The following is a 25,222-nucleotide window of genomic DNA, read 5'->3' on the forward strand; positions in this document are numbered from 1 at the left end:
ATCCGGTTCTTATCTTTCAAAATAAATGTTGTATCTAGAAAGTTTGCTATTAAATAATACCTTACGAAACAATCCTTTTGAGAATTGAAAAATAGAACCAAGCATTTAGTGTTGATATTACTTATATTAACTGGTTTGCTTGTTTTTATTATCATTCATGACTTTGTATTCAATGATTCGCGCATTATACTTTTTAAGTGGAAAATTCAGCGATTTTATTGTGAAACGTTAATCTTATAACTTTCCATATTTGTTTAAGGGTCAGCGTAATAGGAGTCTGTCTTGCCGGTGTCAGGCGCATGCGTCAGAGCACACAGCTGTCAGACGGATGCGCTGGCAGTCTGGTGAATACTTGCACTCCCGTACATCCAAATGTGACTATACCTTTCGGTCTTTAAACAATAATGCACAACAATAAGGCATACGTGATGCTACCAACCTTTAGGTCTGGTGTGTGTGTGTGTGTGTGTGTGTGTGTATGTGTGTGTGTGTGTGTGTGTGTGTGTGTGCGCGTGCGTGCGTGCGTGCGTGTGTGTGTGTGTGTGTGTGTGTGTGTGTGTGTGTGATTGCGTGTGTGTGTGTGTGACACAGAAACTTTTGATGTGATAGTCCCTGTTTTGCTCTTCCTCTTTTGTTTCTATACAGGATCGGCAGCTAGACCTGATCTTACATCTGTGTTTCCATGTTATCAGTTACCCTTTCTGGGGAGATAAGATATAGGGGAGGGGGTGTGAACGCAGGGGAAGGTGTGTTTGGAAGACAAGAGATTGTTGGAGGGGTAAGACGGTGAAAGATGAGAGGACATACATAGCATCCGTAGCCTTATATCAAGGAGCCTTGAAAATCTCTAAGTAGTTTTCAGGAAAACAGCAAATACCTTTACATTTTTAATGGTCAATACATATTACGAAAAGAGAAAATAGCCTACGTTGTCAGTGTTGGAGACAGAAGGTGTAGAAGGATGTTAAGCTGAGTCTAGTCTAGGAGGATGGGAGGGTCATATTAATTCCTGTCATTGCATAATCTGGGTCATTGACTCCTCCTCCTCTCCCCATCCCCTTCATTTTACTTCCTTTCCCCTATTTCTCCCCCTCTATTGTGTTTTTACTGATAATTCAATAGCCATTGAAAACTAGAGAGGGGGAACAGAGAGTAAGAGTGAGAAAATTAAAATAAAATCAGCATTGATTAAAGCGTACCTAGGTAATGTTCAGGGAAAAAGCAGAGGCAATGCTGCACTTGTAGAGTTTGAAAGATAGAGAAAAATATAAGAAGATTGAGTGTGGCAGCGGAAGCAGAGAGGGAAATAGAGATAGACCTTAATAGAAATGACTGCAAATAAAAGAGTAACAGAAGGATGGATGACTTTCACACCGTCTTTCCATACCTGCAGTTTGGGTGTAGTCAATTTGGCCTTACTTACATTTGATGTGTATGAGGGAGCACCTGTCCATATAAATCTACCTACATAATTGTTTTATTAGCTGTGAGAGAATATCTTTGCATTACAAAAATGAAGACAAATGTCTGCATGTGTGTATAGGCTATAACAATCCGGCAGAAGTTAGAGTTGGTGTGTCTACCTTCTTGGTTGAAAACACATTTTCAAACCACATTCATCAGAAAAAGGCGGATGACAAAAGAGCAGCTGAGGAGACTCATAGAGAGGTCAAAAAAGAAAAGGAGAAAAATAGATCCTCTGCAAGACCAGGCGGAGAGAGAGATAGTGTGTTGGAGAAAAGAAGATTAGGATTAGAGTAGAGGATGATTCTAGCGTCAAGATAAAGACAGTGGCAATAAAGACAATTCTACATGTAATTAATGCTCTGCTGTCCATAAAAGATAATATCACAAACAAGTGAGACAGAAAGTGAAATAGTTTGGTTAAATGTTGTAAATTCTGCTCATCATTTCCTACATGGCAATGACAGTTTAATGTGAGCAGTTATTAAATAATGTACAACTAAAAACGTCCCTTTATGTACAGTTTATCCATCGATTTCATCAATGTGTCATCCATTATAGTCTGGGTTTGTCAAAGGCACCAGATGTAAATGGTAAATTGACTGCACTTATATAGTGCCTTTCTAGTATTCTGACCACTCAGCAAGCTTTACACTACATGTCAGAATTTTTTCTTAAACACATTTATACACAAATGACTTTCCTAAGCAGGACTCATCATTATCTTATGCACTCTCACATCGATGGCTATCTTAAGGACATTTCAGTATGCACACTGGAGGAGCCAGGTATCATACTGCAGATCTTCCAATTAGTGAAAGATCTCTTCTGACTCCACCCTGATCCTTGTTTTTATGAGTCCGATCCCCCTAGTGGCTGGCAGTGCCAAACCAAGCTACTCCAGATCTAATGACATGATACGCCTTAACTCCAACAGGGGGGGATATCACGCCATAAAAAATCAGCTGAAGATGGAGACGGGGATCTTGATTTTTGTTTTTTGTTGTTTAAATGGCATATGAAAGCTCTTAATGAAGATATAAGAATAAGCCCCTGAGATTATGGAGCATTTCAATGTAGAAATACAAATTGAATATGTGTTGTTTTATATTTATGTCTGTTTCTTTTTTGTATCTATCTATTTATGCATTATTATTATTTCATGAATTAATTTTTTAATATATTTATTATTATTATTTAAATTTTTTCATATGTAAAAATGGGTAATTTGATCTGTTGACCAACATGTGACAACGTTCATGTCAGCTTTTCTAGGTTGCAGTGGTCTGTTAACAGATTCAGCCAGTGGTTTATTGAAACTTTAGTTCTGTTTTCCAGTTGAGTAAAATAGTTTTCTTAGCCACCATTTATGCTATCAGGATGAAAGTTTGTAAATGTTAAAATTGTGAGTGAGGAGAGATCACCCTAGAGAGAAATTGAGGGGGAGAGGGGGATGCTGAGGCTGAGGATCTTGGACAGCTCTCCCATGACCTTCGACCAAAACCTGTGAACTGGTGAGCAGAGCCAGAATGCATGGAAGGGGCTGTCTAAGCAGTGGGACATATTGTACATGTGTTGCTATCTGTGAGGCCCATAAGGTGCATTTTGTGAGTGGTGATGTGTAATCTGTGAAGGATCTTGTATCGAATTAGTTGAATTTTCGAGTTGTATGACATGGAAAATGTATTGTTGCATATGGCTTGCCAATTGATTTATTGTTTTGTTTTAATTGCCCTCAAATTAACTGTGTGATCCCTTTCACCACTCACCAACCTTACTTTCATTGTCGGTAAGAAAAAAAAAGCAGCATGATGGCAAAGGAGATTATCCACATGTTGCCCCTTCAATCCCCATGAAAGGGCATGAGACTGCAGGGCCCCCCTGTGCACACAGAAATCACGAGGGACCTGATATATATTATCAGGTAGGGAGCCCTCACAAAAAAAGCCATTTAACATTCTTCCATAACCAGATTTTGCACCAAAACTCCAGAAGTAAACATCCTGTGCACGGTGGAAACAGTATTGTGGCTCAAGCCTTTGGAAATTTTATCTCTCTGGGTAATGACAAATCCAAGGCCCATCCTGTTTTTTCATGCCTTCACTGGCCGTGACACAGCAAGCTGATTGGCTGGTTAGCTGGTTAGCTGAGGCTTAAAGAAACGGTCAAAATTTGTGCTTGTAACTTGCTTGTAACTTTAGGGTCACACATTCAGATAGGAAATTTGTGTGTCTGTAACTAAGACTTTGTGAAATCTGAAAGTTGAAAATATTGTGGCACAAATTCTAAGTACACATACACAAACAATTTCTACAGCTACAAAAGCTTTTTTACACATTTGCACAACTTTGTCATTTTACGCATTCACAAACTTAGATACTTGCATGTAAATTTCGTCACAAGCTCACAAAATGTGAAATACAACTGCGGACTGTGAAATTATTTGTGAACTTTATTTTGCAAGCTCAAAATCTTTTTGACCATTTTTGAACTCTTAGTATGCTTAGTAACAGAGTGCAGTTTGAATGAGACAGGCACATCAGGATGAGAGTTTCCTGTTCGTCAGAGGTCAGCTGTTGTACAGAGTTATTGCCTTGGGCAGGAAAAATTTTCTGTATCTGTCCTTGTGACAGCGAAGCTGCTCCAGTCTGTTGGAGAAGGTGCTCCTCTGTCTGTCCAGCAGGTGGTAGAGAGGGCGGTCAGGGTTGTCCATGATGGTCAGATGAACAGTTTGTTCAGTGACCTCCTCTCTGCCACCTCAGTAAATGAGTCCAGTTTGCAGCCGATGACAGAGCCGGCCTTCTCAATCAGCTTGTTGAGTCTGTTTACATCTCTGGCTCCGATGCTGCTTCCCCAGTAGACCACAGCAAAGTACAGTGCACTGGCCACATCAGACTGATAAAAGATCTCAAACATCCTTCTGTACACATTGAAGGACCTCAGCTTCCCCAGGAAATAGAGTCTGCTCATTCAGTCTGTTGTCGAGGTTGACTCCCAGGTACTTGTACCCCTCCACCATGGTCACATCCTCTCCTAGAATACACAGCGGTGGTGAAGCCATCCTCCTGATGTCGTTCACCATCTCCCTGGTCTTGGTCAAATTTTTTGAACTTTGAGGACTTTTATTGTTTTTCCAATATGGATACCTGCCTAATAATAATACATCAGTTACTTTTGGCCACAGACGGCAATTTAGTCAAGAAAGATGTAGAAACAGATTTAGCACAAAGATTTTGCAGGAAACAAACAGAGGCCAAAGACTATTCCAGTTAACATGCATAATTGTAGACCTAGACGTTGGGACAAAAGAAGAACAACAAACAAACATATGTACATGCACAGTGCATTCACGCTCAACATACGAACATTTGATCCAGAAGATGCAGCCCCGGGCACATGGACTATGCATTCACACTATTTGGACAATTAGACTTAGCCTTCTACTCCGGGATTAACTGGTGTCAACTTGGTTGCTATAGGGAAAAAAGTTTTCTGTTTGTCTGGAGATGGTAACATGCTAAACAGCACAACAACACAGGAACTGACACTATAGCTAATAATCAAATAAAATAAATAATCAAATAATAAAGACAATCTTTATTGATCCTCCATTGGGGAAAATAACTTGTTACAACAGCTCAGAAAACAGTAATAAATAGTATATACAAACAATAATAGTGATAGTAATGATAGTAACAGCACAACAAAAAATAAATAAGTAATAACAAATATAACAATATAAAAATTAAAATGAATATATACTGTATATATGTGTGTATGTGTGTGTGTGTGTGTGTGTGTGTGTGTGTGTGTGTGTGTGTGTGTATGTGTGCGTGTGTGTGTGTGTGTGTGTGTGTTAAAGAGTCTGACTGCAGATGGGATAAATGACCTGCGGTAGTGCTCCTATTTGCAGGTTGGGTGTAGTAGTCTGCTGAGTCTGCTGCTGAAGGAGCTGCTTAAGGCCCCCACAGTCCCATGCAGGGGGTGCATGATGTTGTCCATGATGGATGTCAGCTTGGCCAACATCCTCCTCTCACCGACCTCCTCTATGGAGTCCAGAGGACAGAACCGGCCCTCCTGATCAGTCGGTTCAGTCTCTTCCTGTCCCTCTCTGTGCTCCCTCCTTCCCAGCAGACCACTGAATAGAAGACTGCAGACACCACCACAGTGTCGTAAAATGTCCGTAACAGAATCCTGCACGCCCCAAAGGACCTCAGTCTCCTCAGCAGGTGCAGACGACTTTGGCCATTCTTGTACAGTATGTCTGTGTTGTGCGTCTAGTCCAGTTTATTGTTGAGGTGAACACCCAGGTATTTGTAGGTCTTCACCCTCTCAATGTTGATGTTCACCGGTGCAGTCTGGGTTGTCTTTCTGTGGAAGTCTATCACCATCTCCTTCATCTTGCTAGTGTTGAACTGGAGATGGTTGAGCTCACACCAGTCAACAGTCTGTGATGACCTCCCTGTATTCCTGTTCGTTCCCCTCAGATACACAACCAACGATGGCTGTATATAACTTTATAACTTCTGGAGGTGACAGCTCCCGGAGTTGTAACTGAAGTCCGATGTATACAAGGTGAAGAGAATTGTTCAGGATGATCCTCTCCATGGTCTTCATCAGGTGAGAAGAGATCTTTTTTTTGACTCATGTGATAGGTACATTATGTGTGGTTGCATATGGGAATCTGATGCAGACCATAGACTGGATAAGACAACTCACATAGCAACTCCCTTTGGTTTGTGAACTGCTGTTTTGAAGCCTTAAGTTTGGCATTATAAGATGGCTATGTTGGTTTTTTGAAGCCCAAGGTGATACATTTGGAATAGAGGTTGGAGAGTAAAACAAGAGCAATACAAAAGCAAAATTGTTAATTATTATTATGCTGCCAATGCCCTAGGCTAATTGATTAGCTGGCAAATTATGTATTTAGTAGCCTTGTTTTCGTGAATAAGATTCTCATTGTGATGGCAACATACCAGAGTTGGTTATTTTTTTGACTAAAAAAGTTTGTAAAATGTAACAATTTGCGTTACATTTCAAAATATGTCCAAAAAAGCTGAATGACTTAAAATCTGAAGTCATTATAATTACCCCCTCTGGCCCCATCAAAAATATGTGTGCAAAGAGGCCTGTAACCTTGGGGTAACTTTTGACTCAGAGCTATCTAATGAGACCCAGGTGACCAAAGTCACTACTTTGCTCAGCTGAGACAATAAGTCATTCTTTTCCTCTGCCGACTTAGAAAAGGTCATCCATGCATTTATTTCCACCAGACTCGACTATTGTAATGCACTTTATTCTAGCATCAGCAAGCGTAAAATCCAAAGACTACTAATTAATTCAAAACTCTGCTGCCATGCTTTTAACATGAGACCATATTACACCAGTTCCGGCTGTGAGTTTTATTATTGATTTTAAGATTTTATTGCTTGTTTTTAAAGCCTTAAATTGCCGGGCTTCAGCTATATCATAGAGCTGCTAACTCCCTAATAGCCTGACCGCTGCCTGAGGTCTTCTGGCAGGGCCCTATTAGTGGTTCCTAAATCTCGACTGGTCACTAAAGGTGACCGAGCCTTTGCAGTTCGATACTCACGTCTGTGGAACTCCCTGCCTGAAGATCTCAGGCAGGCAAACTCAGTGTCCTCTTTCAAATCTCTTCTTAATACTCACTGCTATCGTCTTTCTCTTAACTAGTGGCTTTGTTTGACCTTTTTACCATGTTTTGTTGGGATCTTATTTATTTGTTTGTTTGCTTTCACTATTTGCATTGTTTTTAATTATAAAGCACTTTGTAACTTGCTTTTGAAATGTGCTATATAAATAAAGTTGTTACTATTAATTCTTATCAATTAGACTCTGTGTGGAATTAACTCACTGAAGGCAGAGGCTGCTATGCAAAGGGACAATTTGCCCATCAAGAACAAATCTAACACATTCAGACACTAATGGCTATGCTTTTTGGGAGAAATTTGGGGTTCAGTGTCTTGAGGACACTTCGACATGTAGACTGAGGGAGCTGGTAATCAAACCGACAAGATGTACCTGGTGTTTATTTGACATCACATAAAATGATATATGAGTAATGGAGTAAATGCATGTTAGAGTTCCTATTAATGATCCTTTCATTCTCTTTGTCTACTTATGTTTCTCACCTCCTCACCTGTAATGAAAATCCAACAGATCAAGGATATCTCAGTGTATCCTGGCAACATTTATATGAAATATGAAAGCAGGCAAAGAAGGCAAAGAAGCAAGCAATGGAGAAAAGAGAGAGAGAGAGAGAGAGAGAGTGTGTGTCAGAGAGAGAAAAGGGCCTCCTCTGCGGAGATAAGAATGTATTCTCCCTTCTTGCAAAATGAGTTCATAAGGGGAGTGAGAGACAGCCACTGCTGGAAATCAAGGTTTCTCTGTGATAACGGCCAGAAGCGACAGATTGGATGGGAAAAAAAGAGTTTCATTTCCTGTTCTTCAGAGGCAGTGGCAGTATCAAGGGATCGGCAGAAAGGCTGGGGAGAGGGGAAAAAAACGAGAGACGGAGAGGACAGACAGAGCAAGTTAAAGAGGTAAATGTCAGGATTTGTTGTCAAAAAAATGGAGAGACCATCTGGATTCCTTTCAAAAATTATTTTAATAGACAGCTATGGGAGAAAGACAGAAAGAGAGTTCAAAGATATTTCAAACTCTGGTGTTTTGGGAAGTGAAAGTCAAAGTGAGCTGCTGCAATGAAGTAATAAAGTGATCACAGTGCAAAAGGGATTTCTCAAAAATACAGCACCCATAGACACTTCTGAGAAAGAGACACACATAAACACACAAACACCCAGGTTGCCAAAATTAATATATGAAAGAAAAAATAAGACGATACGAGAGCTGGAAAAAAAAACTGAGATGAAATGAGCAGGGGGTCTTGATAAACACCTGATAGTGACATTGGCTGGCTGGCTGGAAGGCAGCTGGGCAGATGCTGAGATGACTGGTGTGCCAGAGGTGGAAGAATACACTGGCTGTGCTACGTTGTTTAATATAGATCTGCCGTGATAAGGCAAGCCAGAGAACTAAGGATGTGTCCATCAGTCAGGGTAAGGGAGCTCAGAGGAAATTGCCACAACAAAGCACACACGCTTACACATATAGGAGACACCCCTGTCACACAATTGTGTGTGTGGATGCACACACAATAATGTGCAAATCAAGAGTTTCATTTTGAACCGTGTGTGTGTGTGTGTGTGTGTGTGTGTGAGTGTGTGTGTCTGCCTGTGTGTGTATATTTGTCCTCCTGATAAGACTTTTAGCTGAAGTTGCTGATTGCAGATTTAATTTGTGGAATTAATCTGTGGTGACAACAAACTGTTGTGTTGTGTGCATACAGTATGTACATATAGCCTATACACACACACAAACATGCAGATATAGTCAGATTGACAGAAATACATGATTCCTCTGGCAGGTTGGGCTAAGCTGTGGTAAACGAAGTTCAGCTCAACACATGCAGCCTTTGACCAGGAAGATACTCTCTTCATAGTGATGTGCCAGTCTACTTTAAAATCAGTCAAGTTCAGACATAACATATTTTTTCATAAATTAATTAAATGTCATTGTTCTTCTTTGTTTATCACAGATGTAGCATCTCATGTCAGATGTGGTCCTGTCTCCCTTGAGTTGTGTACCGAATCTGAGTCAGCAGCGTATTATGCAGTTATTAGAAATAGGTTGTTAGCCACTACAAACACAAAACAGTGACACAGTGACACAGATAGGGAGCTCTATGGAAAGCCCTTTGAGCATCAAAGCAAGATATCGTATAGGCAATAGGGTGCCAGGGTGCCATGTTCTGAGAGCATCTGGCTTGAGCCTCAAATGTTTTGGGTCTTCAGCCACGATTTTAAGGTTAAATGTAAACATACAGCAGGATTGAGAACTTTACTGATAACCTTTCCCTCTTCTCCGCTCTCTACCTCATGCTCACTCAACCACTCACTGCCCACTGCCAAATAACAGCTGAACGAGAGGAGATATGATCAAACAATTCTGCAGTAAACAAGATTGTGATGGAGGCTATATTTCAAATTTTCAATACTTTTAATGTAATTAAGGTGCAGAGAAAGTAAAAACAGCATCAAAATAGAGGTTGTTTATCGAAAGATAGATTTCTTGTACACCATACGAAGGTATAATTTTGTGACATGATATGTTTAACACCTTCCATGGAGTCATGTGAAACTATAAAGCTATCAGGAAGAGTTACGCTAGTTACTTTTTACCATGGTCATGGGCCAGTACTGATATTTGGGAGGGGACACCAAGCCTAATCTCGCCTCGGGCACCAAAATGGCTAGAGCTGTTCCTGCATTACAGTACATGTAAATGAGGATCAATAGATTCTGCTTGTTTCTGTTTTGTTTGCAGGGTGTGTAAAGCAAGAGATTTACAGAATTAGTTCACCAAAATCGAAAATATGGAAAAGTAAGTTCCCTCATCATTTACCTAAACAACTATTTATGATATTTTCAGCTGTATTTTCTGATGTATTGGGATACATTGAGGAAGAAATAATCACAGAAATAAAAGTATTTGTATTGGCAAATGGATGTCTTTGGGGGGAAAGCAGTTATAGTGAGTCGAAGTTCAAAAGTGGGCATGTTGCAAATGTAAATAACTAATGGCAGAGGCTGCTAAATAAAGTGCCACCTGCTATCAGGATTTAATCTAATTGCTTTCACACATACAGTATACTTTACTAACTGCTTAACTTGATGAATGGAAAAAACGAAACAAGGAAGATACATCTTTCGCCTGGCCAAATCATAGAACATGCTTTTCTCTGCTATAGCAGCTTAATAAATTCAATAATTTAATTTAAGTTGACCTCCAATCTTCCAAGTGAGGGACAATCCACTCTACCTTTGATAATCTACCTAAGATTATTGAGCATTTATTTTTGTGTTTAGATCCTTTGAGTGCCCTGTAACTGCAGCATCAATGCATATGCCATGTATATGTGTTTGTACGTTTTCTAAATATCTAAACACTTAGTCCTCAGTTTATCTTTGACGTATTATGAATTGGTCAGTTCTTGTCACTAAATTACTGAAAATGTAAATGTTTAAGAATTTACACAATCACAAATTGCTTTGATTTTTTGAATGCATTTATTTATTTTAACCAGTTTTTAAAGTTAAATAAAAAATAAGCAAGAAAGACTTCAGAGGGTTCAGAACTTAGAATGTAAAGTGATACAGCTCTGGAACTCTTTAAAGAACTCTAAATTTCCTGATGTTATGTTTATACTCAGAAGTGAGGATATTAAGTTTTATTATGCATATTTTATGTTCATTATGTTGTTAGAAGATTGGATGAGTATGTTGACCTTTTAAGTGATAAAATAAAAAATAAAAACTTCTTGTGTACAAAACTTGACTTACAAAATAACTAAAATAATCAACTAACAGATGATAGATTTTTCCCCATATATCTTTATTATCTGTTATTTCCAATAAATGTATATATCTTTATTCTATACAGATGTATTTCTCAATACAGTCTCATATAGAGGTACATAGATTTTACATTAGCTGAGAGGTACGAGAAAGAGATAGAGGCAAGAGGGAGTTTACATCCTTCATTAGATATTTTGGCAGTTAACAAGACAACAGGAGATCACATACACACACGTGAGGTACAGTATACACACACCACAGCATGCACACATAAAAGGGGCTGGACACCTGTAATCCTTTTTTGCACAACCATCCATGCATGCACCAACACACTTATCGAGGTGCACACTCAAGCCCACACAAGAATTAACGCAAACACATTCACACGTTGATGGAGAGAGTAGACAGGTATTCACAGGATATATTACACCAATACCAGACTAGTAAATACACATGTAGATGTACAGTACTTGCCATTTTTAACTCCTGCTCCTACAAATACACAGATACATACATTCTTACAAACACACGCACAGTCACGTTTTCACACACACACGCACACACACACACGCACACACACACACACACACGCACACACACACACACACGCACACGCACACACACACACACACACACGCACACGCACACACACACACACACACACACACACACACACACACACACACACACAAACACACCACTTTTTGGTAGAAAGTAACCAGTTATGCAGATTTTCAAACAATGCCATTAATAATATTTTTAGCTCCGATCCATACTTTGTTTCTGTTACTGACTGTTAAGCCATATGACAGCAGATTGCAGAATATCAGTGTAATTAATCAAGGAACATTAACACAATATAATGTAACGGTTTGTCAAACTGACATGTAGGGCAATGATACATTTGAAAATAAATACACTTAACTGTATATTGCAGTTACAGAATGAATATACAATACACTTGGTTGATTCTGTCTGTGACTGATTTTTCCACTAGACATTATAACAGTCTTTCTGTCACGCACACATACAGGCACACACATTCATGCCACTACCAGACAATGCTTCACAGTGTAGGGAAATCATTGCAAATCCAGCATTTGTCCACGATGCCAACAAAAAAAGACAGGCTGACAGTCAATACAACTTAACAACAATGGCAATTTTGTAACATCTTAAGAAATATGAACAGAACAGATATCATATATTTGGCTTTAGTAATAGATGTAAAAAGATACCTGAATTTTGCTACATATAAGAATGCATAACTGACCAGCATAATATGAAAATACAGCCATAAATGGTGGAGAGGACTGGAGTGTAATCATATGGCCTTCTCCAACTGATTTCACCGTGCAGTATCTCCAGTTTATTGTCTACATGAGCTTACATTTATATAACTGTATAAAATATGTATTACAACTGTAAAACCTCAACATACTGGTTATACTATGACTTAGAAGCACTTGATAATTATTGATGATAATTTTTAAAAAATAAAAAGAGAATGATGATGCTGAAGATACCTAAATTCATCTAAACTCAGAGAACTCATTTAAAACTGAACAAGCCAAAGGAACAAAACTAAGTTTAACAAAAATACTGCAGCCTGGCTCCAACTGAATCCACAACTATTTCTACATCTTGGTGTGAGACAGCTAAAACAAGTGTAGAGATGTATTAAAAAGAGGCAAAGACGGTGAAAGGTAGCCCCCTTGTCAGGTAGTTTTGCAGTATGTCCAGAGGAGGGCGCTCTGTGTAGGCAGAATGGCACCTTCTTGGGTCAGGGCTGGTCAGACTGCATTGGTGACAATGAAGTTTCTGTGTTGGTCAGTGCTGGGCTCTGGAGTGATACTCTTTAACAGACGCTGTGAATCACAAGAAAATAGACAGAGGGACTTTAGGGACAGAAAAAGAAAGGGAGTCAATCTAACTGATATTATCCTACCGCTTGAACTAAGAACTGAAAAGGATTAAACCACGAAGCCAAAATGTTCTTGCGCCATGAATACATGAATGTTCCACTAGGAATTGGTTTTGTCAAGAAGTCTTGGAAGTCTTTGTCAGGCATAATCTTTTTGAAGATATGTGAAACATATCAGAAATACTGACAAATCTCCAGAATTTAAGTTGACAGGTTCAAGTTGTTCTTAAATGTAATTTTTTGTCAGATTAAACCCAGTTATATTGTCTTTGCAATCATAAACAACTAAGGATACCTGTAAACATTAACATTGTAGGAGCTCAGGCCAGTCGAAATTTTGCATTAAAAAAGACAAACTACAAAACATTGTTGCTGGTTAACTTTCTGTTCATCAACATTTTCTTTTAGATCTTATCTTTTAGGTCTAAACATATCTGACTTGATTAAAACATTGTTGGCCAAATACTTTGCAAGAGCAAGAATTGTAGCTACCGCTTACAGCAAGTTTACGGGAGAGCAACGTAACAGATGACACAAAGCACTGTGCTTAGTATACAGAGACACTCAGATGTTTTGACCTTGCTTGGCCTCATCTGTCCCCAGGTCATCTCTCACACTCAAATGCACACAAAAACCCAACTCCTGTGTGTTGACACTGTACGTCAGTGGCATTGTGTGCCCTGGCCACACTATCAATCATCTATCACTATCACACTACTGGCCTCTTTGATGTCCTCTTACCTACAGTCAACTTTAACAAGGGTATGGCACAACGCTAATAATGATAATAATGATGAAGACAATTCGGATTTGTAATTATTCTGTAATTTAAGAGGAGCTCCAAATACACCTTCATAAGTGAGGTAGGGCCCCGCAGGAGGAAGATATGAATATGCATAATTAAAAAAACACCAAATGTTCTACGGAGACATTTAAAGCTGTCTCTTGAAGTGTATTTGTGATGATGCTGATTTGGCAACACTGTTTTTGTAATGCTGAGTGAACTGATGCTTAAGCACTTCTCATGGCAAAAGCCTGGTGTCCTTTAGTTAAGCCTTAATCAAATATTTGTGAGTGAATATTGAGTGTGTGTAACGCCCAACATGTATGCACGTGTGTAAGATCTATGGTGCCTGGAAGTTTTCATGGCTTGCTAATCTCTGGCTCTGGCCATTTCCGTGCTCCTTTGATCTGATCTGCTCTCCAGTCATGGGTTCCCTGGAGAGCATAGACACTATGCGCATGGAAAGGAAAGGAAAAGAGGTCATCCCATGTTCTTGGAGAGGTGTCAGTAAAGGAAAAAGGACAGGTGAGGATATGGGTAAAAGAGAGAGGGGCCGAGCAAAAGAACATGTGGGTTATATCATGTAGAAAATACATTTGGATGTGAAGAAGAGAAAAGGAAAGGAAATGCTGTACCTGTTTGAATGTGCCCTTGGCATTGAGCAAGTGATAAACCATATAAGCAGGCACACAGATGAATGAGGAAACGCCGATGCAGTAGCCTAGGACAGTGGTCCATGGTGGATAGTGGTAGTGGAACAACCTGACCTCTGGAGGGAAGGCCAGGAAACTGATGATGATAAACTGGACATGGGATTTTGGAACAAATGCTGATGTTAGATACAACAAGGATCAAATGTAAAGAGAAATTTAAAAAAAATTCTCAGCAGCTTCTCTTACTACTGTATCTTCTTTGTGTTTGCTTCCTGATTTGCCCCTCCAGCATTTGATATAAGTTAGCTCCCTTCTAAGAGTGTGTGCATGATACTGTACATAAGCCTCACCAGGAGAAAGCAGGGGCAGATGGCTACCCAGCAAATCCTCCAGAAACAACCCGGGGAGAAACCAATCATGACCTGGACATCGTTACAGAAACGGTTGGTACCTGGAACACACACATAGTAAATCACAATCACCACAAATTTCCAAATATCAAGAGTTCGTTTATTTCATTTTCTCTCCTGTGTGTTATTATTAACAGGTCATCACCTCTGTTCAGATTAGAAACTCAGAAACAAATGTTAACACAGTATTGTGTAACAATTTTCAAACAACTCTTGTTGTCATTCACAATATGGTTGCAAATTATCAATCACAGTCAATATTTCTCAAACTTACCATAGAACCAGGAGACAGCGATGACTTCTAGCAAGACTACAGTGATGACTGCAGGGCCTGTAGCATACTCCTCAAACAGCTTTACAACAAATGCTCCTCCCTTACACAGGAGATGAGACAGGGGAAATAGGAGAGAAATTTGTGTGACACTATATACTATTTACTTATATGCGGTTTTATCAATAAAATCTAAGACAATAATTCAGGCAATCTGTTGTGGATGTGTAATTGAGCATAGATGCATGTTGGTCACTACATAATTATAATGTGGGTTGGAGATAAACAGATTACTACGCAGAGACTGCTCTGATCTGATTTCAGATAATTGTTAATCGCTCACCATCACATTGTCTAAAATACAGTATTATCATTTTAGATAGTTTTGAACAATATGAGCTTGTCAGTTTATAATATATTTGAATGGTTCTGGACTAACACTAGACACTATGGACCAAAAAGGATGTCTACAATTAATGTTTCTTATTAGTAGCAGTTGATTTACCAACTTACATATGTGAGTGTGGAGAGAGCCCCAAGGTAGCAGACACACACCAGGCCGAAGACAAACCACTCTCGTCTCTTAACCAGGATATGAGGAAACTCATCTAGCATAGCTGTGATCACCCCCTCCAACCCTGCAAACTGAACAGAGGACAACAGCAAGGGGACATTGAGAAATACATAAGCAAAGAAGAACTCTGCAGAGAGAGCAGTTTGGAAAAAAAAGAGGTAGAAGATAAAGAAAGGATTGTGTAAAAACCATAGCCACCTATTAGGAATCATTTTATAACACAGGGGATAGAATCTTAATGTTATCATGATGTTTCTAATGGTCTGTTTGATCTAATCGGTCCAGCAGTAGAAGGACATTTTACAATCAGAGTACAATGATTCATAAAAAGTGAAGATCAGTGAGTGTCCCAACCTGTGCCTGAGACTAAATGTTAAGCCGATTCAACATGAATCAGAACACACTGACACAGTGTCAGTAATATTGTCTGCTCTAAAATGGAGGGGGATAGCAGCCCTGGTGCTGATTCTACACTGATTATCAGTACTTGATAAGAGCCTTTCGAGTCTCTCCAGCTGGCTTCCTCAGAGCAGATAAACAGGCTGACAGAGACAAGATCACCACACAACAGTAATATTAAAGCCCTTTCATATGGTTTTCATTCACTGTTATCCAAAATAAAACAGCGAGGAAAAGTAATACCCGACACCTTATTGTGACAATGTCTAAATAGCGAGGCAAAAATGAGACCTCTGTTTCTAGGTCTGAGAGAGCACACAAGAGCTGGGCACTGGGCAACAACAAGGAGAGAAGAACCTGCGAGGATACGTAACATTTATCCAACAGAACATGCACTTGGGTGTCTTAATCTTTACACTGAAATGAGTAATCAGCAAACTAACCGTGCTATCCAGACCCAACATTATGATCATGAGGAAGAAGATGATAGAAAAGAAAGTAGCAGCAGGCATATTTGATATGGCTTCTGCATAAATGATGAACAGCAGACTCGGACCTAGAGAGAAAAAAGAGAGGCAGGATAAAGAGATGTTGATATTGAATGTATAATTGCGCATGTATTTTTGCATAATACATCAAAATTTAAGAACAGAACTACTTTTGAACTCTCTGTGCTCACAAGATGTATAAGTGTGTCTCATGTAAATCCTGAGTAATTCAAAGATTAATTTTTTCCAACAATGTGAGACTAAGTAAAGAATAATATCACTGGAATTGTGTTGGTATATTCCCTTACCAGCATCCTTGGCAACAGCATCCACATCCTGCTGCCTCATCTCGGCCATGTAGCCCAGCACAGTAAAAATGACAAAGCCAGACAGGAAGCTAGTAAGACAGTTCACAGAGCTGGTGACCAAAGCATCTCTGAGATGGAGAAAGCAGAGGTGTAGGTGGCAGTAAGAGGACAGGGTCAGGCAGAATTTCCCGAACAAATGTCAGTGTTATAGCCTATGCAAAGTATTAAGACTTGTGTGATTAAGAAAAAATCTTACTTGTAGCAGTTGTTGTGAAACGGGTTGTAGCTGGCAAAGGCGAGGAGCACTCCAAAACCTGGACCCAGTGAGAAGAAGATCTGAGCTGCTGCATCAATCCACACCTTCGAAAGTGTGAAAGGTCAATGATGGGAGATGGTGTATGATAAGACAAGAAGTTAGTATAACAACATAAGAATTTCAACAGAGAGACCTAAGAAGGCTTGCTAGATTGCATCAACTGACTTACTGTAGTGCTAAGCAGTTTCCCCCAATCAGGTTTGAGATAAAAGACGACGCCCCTCCAAGCCCCTGGCAGAGTTGCCCCACGGATGAGCAGCACCAGGAGGACCAGGTAGGGAAAGGTAGCAGTCACCCAAACAACCTTATGAGGAAAAAGGGACAGCCGGCTTTTCTGTTGATTTTCACTCTTATATTATGTGTGTAATCATTCAAAGCAACTGATATTCAGTCATTTTTCACTTTTTCACATTAGTGGTAACACATGCATCACTTTTTATCAACTAGGGGATTTTTCTGTTAACTTCCACCATCTAAAGCTAAAGGCGTCCCTGACCTAGGGTTTAGTTGTTAAGATTTAAACTACAATTGTTTTAAAGCTAGGCCTTTGTAACCAACTTATCTACCCATGATGATGAATGAGGAGAACATTTTCATCCTCTTTCTGCCTTTCTGGTTTAAACAATTAATCCATCAGTTTATTCTAACTGACTACCCCATCAACCATGGAGGCGCCCTCTCAGTTACCTTTCCAGACGTCTTGACTCCTTTCCAGATGCTGAAGTAGACGATGGTGAAGATGAAGAGCAGGCACAGGGCCAGCTGCCAGCTGACAGAGCCCAGCTGGTGCAGACCTGGGGAGCGATGGACTTGCAACACCTGGCGACTGGAGGGAAAATACGAGGCAGGTTGGATGTTGGGATTGATTGTTAAAGATGAAGTGGGAGACAAATAATAGACAGTAATCACAGGAAAAGGGGGGGAAGTGCATATAGGGTGTAGACATAAGAGGAGAGGAGACAGGGGGGGTTGTGGAAATGAAGGAAAAGTCAAATGGAATAGGAGAAGGAAGTGGAGGGAGGTCAAGAGGAAAGAGAGGCATGGGAAGAAAATAGGATGTGAAAAGAAGATAGGGTGGATAGAGGGGATGTTTGGACATTTGGAAAGCAAATGAAAAAGAAAAAAGCATGGAATTTCAGACATCTGATATAGGCAGCAAGAAAGTAAATTACTAGGACAGAAGGCACAAATATGGAGTCTTAAGTCTTTGTTCAATATGCAAACAATTGAGAATGAGAATGATAGAGCCTATTCCCCTGACAAATTCACATACATACATAATGCATGCAGATGAAATGAGCAGTAATGGCATTCTATCAAAAGGGAACAGAGACTAGAAAAAAAACATACAAGAGGGCTTTGACTGACTTTATAGCAAATTTATGTCAATAACCACAGTTTACACAAGCCAAGTAAAAAAGCACTACAGGGCAAAAAAAGAATGAGGCCAGAATGAACACTGAGGATAACATCTGGTCACAGGTTAAGCACACAGAGCTCGCATGAGAAAACAGAGATGTGATTTATGTTGAAAACAGGAAATTCTGGCGCCAGACTGAGTTGCGGAATTTGTTTCTCTTAAACCTGTATTAGGAAAGTCAACTTGGGATAAACCTGAGAATATTCTCAGTGGACAGACGCAGACATGGAATAGTGGGAAACTGATAAGACTGAAACAGTGGACTGCATAGTCTTAGAGCAGTCAAGAATATTAAATACAATTCTGAAACAGTTCATTATTTTACATTGCACAAAGAAAGAGTTGCGTGATGGAGCAAATTACTATAGATAAAGTATGCCAACCATTGGTTGATACTTCGAGTAATTAAAATATTCAGTTTAAATGTAATGTCACAAATTATTTATTTGAGTGTAATCGCATATTTGAATTAGGACTATATGTGGATCAAACACATTTGATTCTCCTTTCTACTATAATTTTATCTTCTAATAATAAAAAAACAAAACGTCATCCCTGTCTGTCTCTCTCCTTATCTCTCACATCTGTCCTCCTCCTCCTGATATATTTGCAAGCTCAGACAGAATGACATGAGAGTAATCTAATTTGTTGTAAAATCTATTCAGGCACAAATTCTTCGATAGTCAACTGGAGCGAAAATAAAATTCCTTTCATGATATGTCTATTTCACTGCAAAGTCAATTTATACCATGCCATATAATTTACACCATAGGCCAAGGAACTGAACTGATGCCTGATTATCTGCACACTAATGCTGATATATCCTACACATTTCAGGTTTTCTATAAAAGTAACCATAACATCTATTTACATTTATTTAACATGTCATTCAAACAGCTTTGTAAGTGTAGCTCATAAGTTCATCTTAACTAAAGAACATTTAAAGCTCCTTCCCTTGTTTTATCTCTTGCTATTATAGGAGTCGCAGCTTCTCAGCTTTGCCCCCCGACCAACTAACAGTCACTAGTGTCATGGCCCTTTGCAAGAAGGAGCTCTTGATAGGCTGTTATTTATAGGGCTCTATGCACATAAATCTATCTGACAGATGTAGTCAACGCCAAAGTATATGTAATAAAGCTTCTCCATTCTTGCCAACTTGTGCGGTCTGATTGAACTTTGATATAAGCTACAGAACCTGTGGTGCAAATTAATTTTGGGGAGCGAGGTGGTGGTAAACCTATCGGGGGTCCAAAGCACAAAAACCAACCCTGTAATCGCTTCCTGGAAGTCATCCTCCCTCCTTCACTTCATGTCTCCCTCCTGTCTGGCTCTCTCTACACGTAACTACATGCACTTACGTATAGAACTCCTCTGCAGGGGAGGTGGAGGAGTTGGACCAGGACACATTGTGGTCGGTGGACATGTAACGGTTACAGTTGTCGGTGTTCCAGCTGTTGGTGCAAGTGGTCCAGGGCAGGGTGGGACGAAATGATGATAGTAGATAGTACAAGGCCCAGGCCATGATGGTGTTGTAGTAGAAGGCTACGTAAAGGGCTATGATGCATATGGCAAAGCCGATACCTAAATGATTGAAAAAAAAAAAAAAAAATGTTGGGACGAAGTAAGAGCATTAAGAAAAACTTAAGCTTTAACTATCTTTAATCTAAACTTTCCATTTGCTTAAGTATCTTTTTAAAAAATGTATGTAGTACGCGACACCAGTCATCCCTCCATAGATCTTTGGTGGTGTTTCAAGTCAATTCAAGTTTCTATTTGGTAAGTGGGTGACATTTCGAAACAACAATTTACATACTATCATGCTTCTAGTTATCTGGCATTTGGCATGGAAATGTGACAATTTCCATAACAGAGAGTCAGTACATCTCTCTAGATGTACAAGAACCTAGGGATGCTCTTCAAGAGAACTGTACTGAGGGGGTCAAGGAGGTCAAATGAGCTGTCTCTTTGACTAAGACAGCTTGACGCTGTCTGTCTTTTTCTTTTTGTTCCCTTACTGCCATTTTTTTCCTAGGAAGTGCTGTTCATTCATGTTCTATTTTTACATTTTTTATCCTAAGCTATTGCTTAAAAGTTGTTTCCCCATATGTTGTTTTTTCCCATTCTATTACCTTTGAAGATGGGGCAGATGTGTTTCCAGATGGAGATGCAGCCACTGCGGTGGAACTGGCCAAGCGCAAGCTCCATGTAGAAGAGAGGGACACCTCCAAACACTGCCATCAACATGTAGGGCAGCAAAAAGGCACCTGGGTGGAAGCACAAGAATGGAGAGTAAATTTGGGGATAAGAGAGCAAGTTAAAGGGTTGGAAACAGTGATGGAGATTAGAAACAAGTGAGGATAACAAGGATAAAAAAAGAATGGATTGAGTTGGTGTTGGGGGATTGAATAAGTGATAAGGGATAAGTGAAAGGGGAATCATTGGAAGAAAGAAAGCATGATGGAGGAACAGTAAATAGTCAATTACACCCATGATGGCTTCAGGTTTACTAAGAGAGGATAGTATAAAAATAATGGAAGGAGAATTAGAAGAACACAGGGCCACGGAGAAGCAGCAGGATGCCATCCAGATCTTTGGACACTACAACCCAACATGCAGAGTACAATAACATATCTCTGTTTCTTTCTTTCTATCTGATAATCAACTTATTTCATGTGCATGTGTGTATTTGTGCATGTGGTTGAGTAGGTGTGTGTCCTATGTCTTTGTGACATGAAAGCAGAGATAAGGGTTGATTGAGCAGCTGCCTGGGGGACAGGTTATTAAGCAAGGAGAAAGAGACTAAAGACGTTCTCATAAAAAACACAATTAATACTGTTGCCTCTATCAAGTGTCTCCCAGTCCCCATCTCTACCTCGCTCCGTGAGACACACACAGAACACAGGAAATTGCAAAGATTTTATTATTGCAAATCCAATAAAAGTGGAAAGGGAGGCCCTGTTTGCTGCTAGGTGAGGATATTGTAGTCACAGAGAGCAGGCCACACAGACTTTGTGAAAACATAAGCTTGCTTACATTAGCTACCCTACGATTGCGCAAGATAGAACAGCAACAGCAACATATTATATAATAAAAACAAGAATGTTTACTGCAGGTCTATGCTTTTTTTATTTATCTCTTTGTTTTGCATAAATGATGTACCAGATATTGTTGCCAACCACATTCATCTTCACTTGAAAAACTTGTAAACTTGTGGTAAATGTAATGTGAATTATAATGTTTATTTAAAGTACACATTGCAGCAAAATTCATACGTAGAAAAAGTTTTTTCTTCTTTCTACCTCTTTAAATCTTGTTCACTCTAGCATGGGATCTCAAGTATGCTCTCCAACTCACCCCATTCCTTATCTCCCACTCTCAAAGATCTATTGCTTCCTCACCTCCTCCATTTTGATAGCAGATGTACGGAAAGCGCCAGACATTTCCCAAGTCCACAGCATAGCCGATCACAGAGAGCAAGAAGTCCATCTTCTTGCTCCAGGTTTCTCTGGGCCTTTCCAAGCTGGTTTGTTGGACCACCAGAGTCCTAAGGCCTCCCAGTGGCACAGAGGGCCCGGTGGCTCCTCCAGGCCCAGAGGATGGGCCACCAGAGCAGGCTGCAGTCCCTGGTCCCTCCCTAGGACTTTGAGGGGTGGATGTGGTGAAACCATTGGACACCTGCTGTCCAGGGCTGGAGGTCAGGCCCTTGGGTCCTCTATCTGCGAGACCATCAGCCTGCATCAGTTTACCATTTTCCTGCTGTGTCCCCATCTCCTCTCCCTCGACCTCCTCTCTCCCTTTGTCCGTCTCTCCCCCATTCTCCCCGTTGTCCTTTGTCAACATGCTTGACATCATTATATCTTTTGTCTCCATTGGCTCCTGTTGATATTGGTGTTGGCAAGGCAGTTAAGGATAGAGAGAGGTTCTCAGTGACAATGAAGGGAATTTGGCACTGCTGTCTGATATGGTGCCCATTAGTGGAACAGCAAAGAAATGGCGTGGTGTTTATGTAAGACAAATTTGGCTAAATGGGATTGCCCTTCTTGGACAGGTAACTTAGACAAGTGTGTGTATGTATTAAAGGACTAAAATGTGAAACAGTCTACTGAGCAAGAAGGAATAGGAGCAGGCAGCAAGGACAGACTGAGGAGGTTATGTGAGAAGAGAGATGTGTTTGAACAGGATGTGGCCAGCAGAAAAGTTACAAGAATGTTGGATCTTCTCCACAACCTGCTTGTCCTCTCAAACACAGATATGGCGCAAACTGCAACACACAGAAGGAAACAGTTATTAGTTCTATATTATTATTTTTTAATTAATAACACGTGATATACGGTATAATATATACAATAGTACTTTCTCTCTTTCTACATGCTATATGAGCCTTTACTATGACTAAGAAATAGAATTATGAACTTCAGTGTGAAAAGCACAAATTGAGAGAATGCTGGTGGGACATGCTGATTTACTTAGCTTATCCTTGTGTTTCTCATTTCACACTATCTCTCAGTTGTGTAACCTGTTTTGCTTATCTGTTCAAAGCCGTATACACGGGAGATTTTTGAGGATGTATACAGGTACTAGAACCATTTTAGAAGGCAGTAAACACAAAACAACTCAAAAGACAGAAGACCAAAATTGGACATGTTAAGTCAAAACATTCCAAAAAACACAGCACACCAAAAATGCATGTTTGACTATATTCAATTGGTTATTTCAACACTTGCTTGTATGTCTGTACAAGCAAGTGTTGAAATAAACCAATTTTAAATAACTAATTTTAGATTAATTCAAAAGTCTTTGAATGATAATAGATAATTGCTAACATTTAAACGTAAATCTATATACATGTTTAGATAAGTGCATCATATGATGCATTCTATGTAAAGAGCTATAAATATGTAGCTTTTGCCCCCCCATTTTACATTTGCACACATTTTGTCGACACTACATACGTATATTGTCAACTACAATATATAAACACTTATTCTTTTTAAATTGAAAGGCTACTATTTATTGACTGTGATTGATTAAAATACTATGTAAAAAGAAAAGGTTCACGTTGATATTACTGCCATTCAATTCACTACAGACACTTTAAAAAATACTTATCCTTCAATCCAAATGCAATCACATGAAATGAGTCAAACTGAGAGTGATATAAAGGTGAATTAGATTGATTATAGTGTGAGCTGAAGAAGCAATTAATGCCACAATGGTGGAAGATTAAGTGTACACAAAATACCATCCTAATTAAAAACAATTGTCCTGCAGTTTTACACCGCAGAACAATCACTCAACAATAACATCTGAAATTTACGCAACCAAGGAAATGTGACACTGCCTAACCTTTCTTTCAGCACAATTGTTTTTTTCATTAAAAAAAAAATCACACTTAATCATAAAAATAATCAAGTTCTTAATGACTCCAATGACTTAATTTAATCTGAATCCTAAGTCTGGCAAAAGTACAATATGTTCCTTCTGATCACAGAAGAACTATTTAAGACACTTTAGAAACTTAAACTTGATGGGAATCTGACCATTATTAATTCAAAGGTAGCTAGTAAAACAGTTCAATGATCATTTACTTTAACAGATTTACACTTAACTATTATCCATAAAAAAAACTGTTGAACAATAGAAGGTCAAGGAACACAACCCCCGACTTGATGAAAAACTAAATATAGTCTGCATGTGCACACATTCTTAATCAGCAACATACATAATTCAAATAAAGTTTAAAAACTTTACATTTTCCGTTATCCAAAAATCTACACTACAGATGGATATTAAAAATTACTTTTTTAAAACATTCCACTGACAAGTTTAATTAAGGAACAGGAATAAGATGAGAACATTAAGATTTAGGCAAAGATAGACTGAAAGTGGACATGCAAGAAAAATGAATGATAATAATCAAAAAGGTAGACTCTCTTTTTTGCTATCTCTAATCTGAGTGACTTCTGATTAAACTTTAGACAAATAATTTGTTGCCACTTTCAAGTGGAATACATAAAAAATAACTGCAAAATGAAGACACCAATAGTATTACCAAACTAATGTATCATACATTACCTGAGGAGATGGTCATAGAGGACAAGTAGGACCTGTGGTGGATAAAAGATACAGAAAAAGTAGCAACATCAACATCTACCGTAAAACTTAAAGAATCCTGTGGTGTTGCAAAAACTTGACAGAGAAACAGCTTGCACTAGCACATCAGGACACTGTTTGCCCATTGAGCTCTGAAACCTCTCATTTCTCTCTCCCTCACTCTCTTTCCCTCCCTTGTTGTCCCTCTCTCGCTGACTTGCTACCACACACACTTACACACATGCCGTGTTAGGAGACGCACAGCCATGCAGGCATATGCAGAGGTGGGCGCATGGATGCATGCACTCAGACAGAAAATAATGCAGAAACAGTATGCAAGCACAAACAAGTACACTTAAGCTTGGTTTACAATAAGAGCAGAAACAGCAATGATGAACTGTTGTACACCCGTGACACAGAATGGTCATGGAAGAACTCTCATCAAAGCGCACGCACACACAGACACACACAGACACAGACACAGACACACACACACACACACTGCAGACAGGGAAAGTTGAGCAGCTCTGGGGCTCTATGTCAGGGTGCTACTCACTACCGTCTGTCTTGTATGCACATACACACACTCACAAATATACATTGAAACATTTCCTGGCAAAGTGCTGCTTATGAGTTCTCACTCACTATTCGTACCTTTTTCTTCAAAAGGTATAATGCTTA

At 39.4% G+C, this 25,222-nt stretch overlaps 1 protein-coding gene across 1 annotated transcript; it reads right to left on the reverse strand.

Annotated features, from left to right (window-relative positions):
* Positions 1 to 10,933: 10,933 nt before the first annotated feature.
* Positions 10,934 to 24,655, reverse strand: slc6a4a (solute carrier family 6 member 4a). Its single transcript, XM_069668289.1, has 14 exons — positions 24,524 to 24,655; positions 21,847 to 22,709; positions 20,578 to 20,712; positions 19,807 to 20,029; positions 17,716 to 17,854; positions 17,198 to 17,332; positions 16,969 to 17,072; positions 16,713 to 16,840; positions 16,360 to 16,472; positions 15,457 to 15,588; positions 14,947 to 15,046; positions 14,613 to 14,713; positions 14,245 to 14,412; positions 10,934 to 12,769 (listed from the first exon to the last, which is right to left on the reverse strand). Exons 2-14 carry the CDS (start codon positions 22,316 to 22,318, stop codon positions 12,695 to 12,697), a joined length of 2,025 nt encoding a protein of 674 aa, XP_069524390.1. The 5' UTR covers positions 22,319 to 22,709; positions 24,524 to 24,655; the 3' UTR covers positions 10,934 to 12,694.
* Positions 24,656 to 25,222: the final 567 nt, after the last annotated feature.

Source organism: Semicossyphus pulcher, unplaced genomic scaffold, assembly GCF_022749685.1.
Source record: "Semicossyphus pulcher isolate SPU_LCO1_2020_fin unplaced genomic scaffold, fSemPul1.0.p SCAF_19, whole genome shotgun sequence".
Lineage (NCBI taxonomy): Eukaryota > Metazoa > Chordata > Actinopteri > Labriformes > Labridae > Semicossyphus > Semicossyphus pulcher.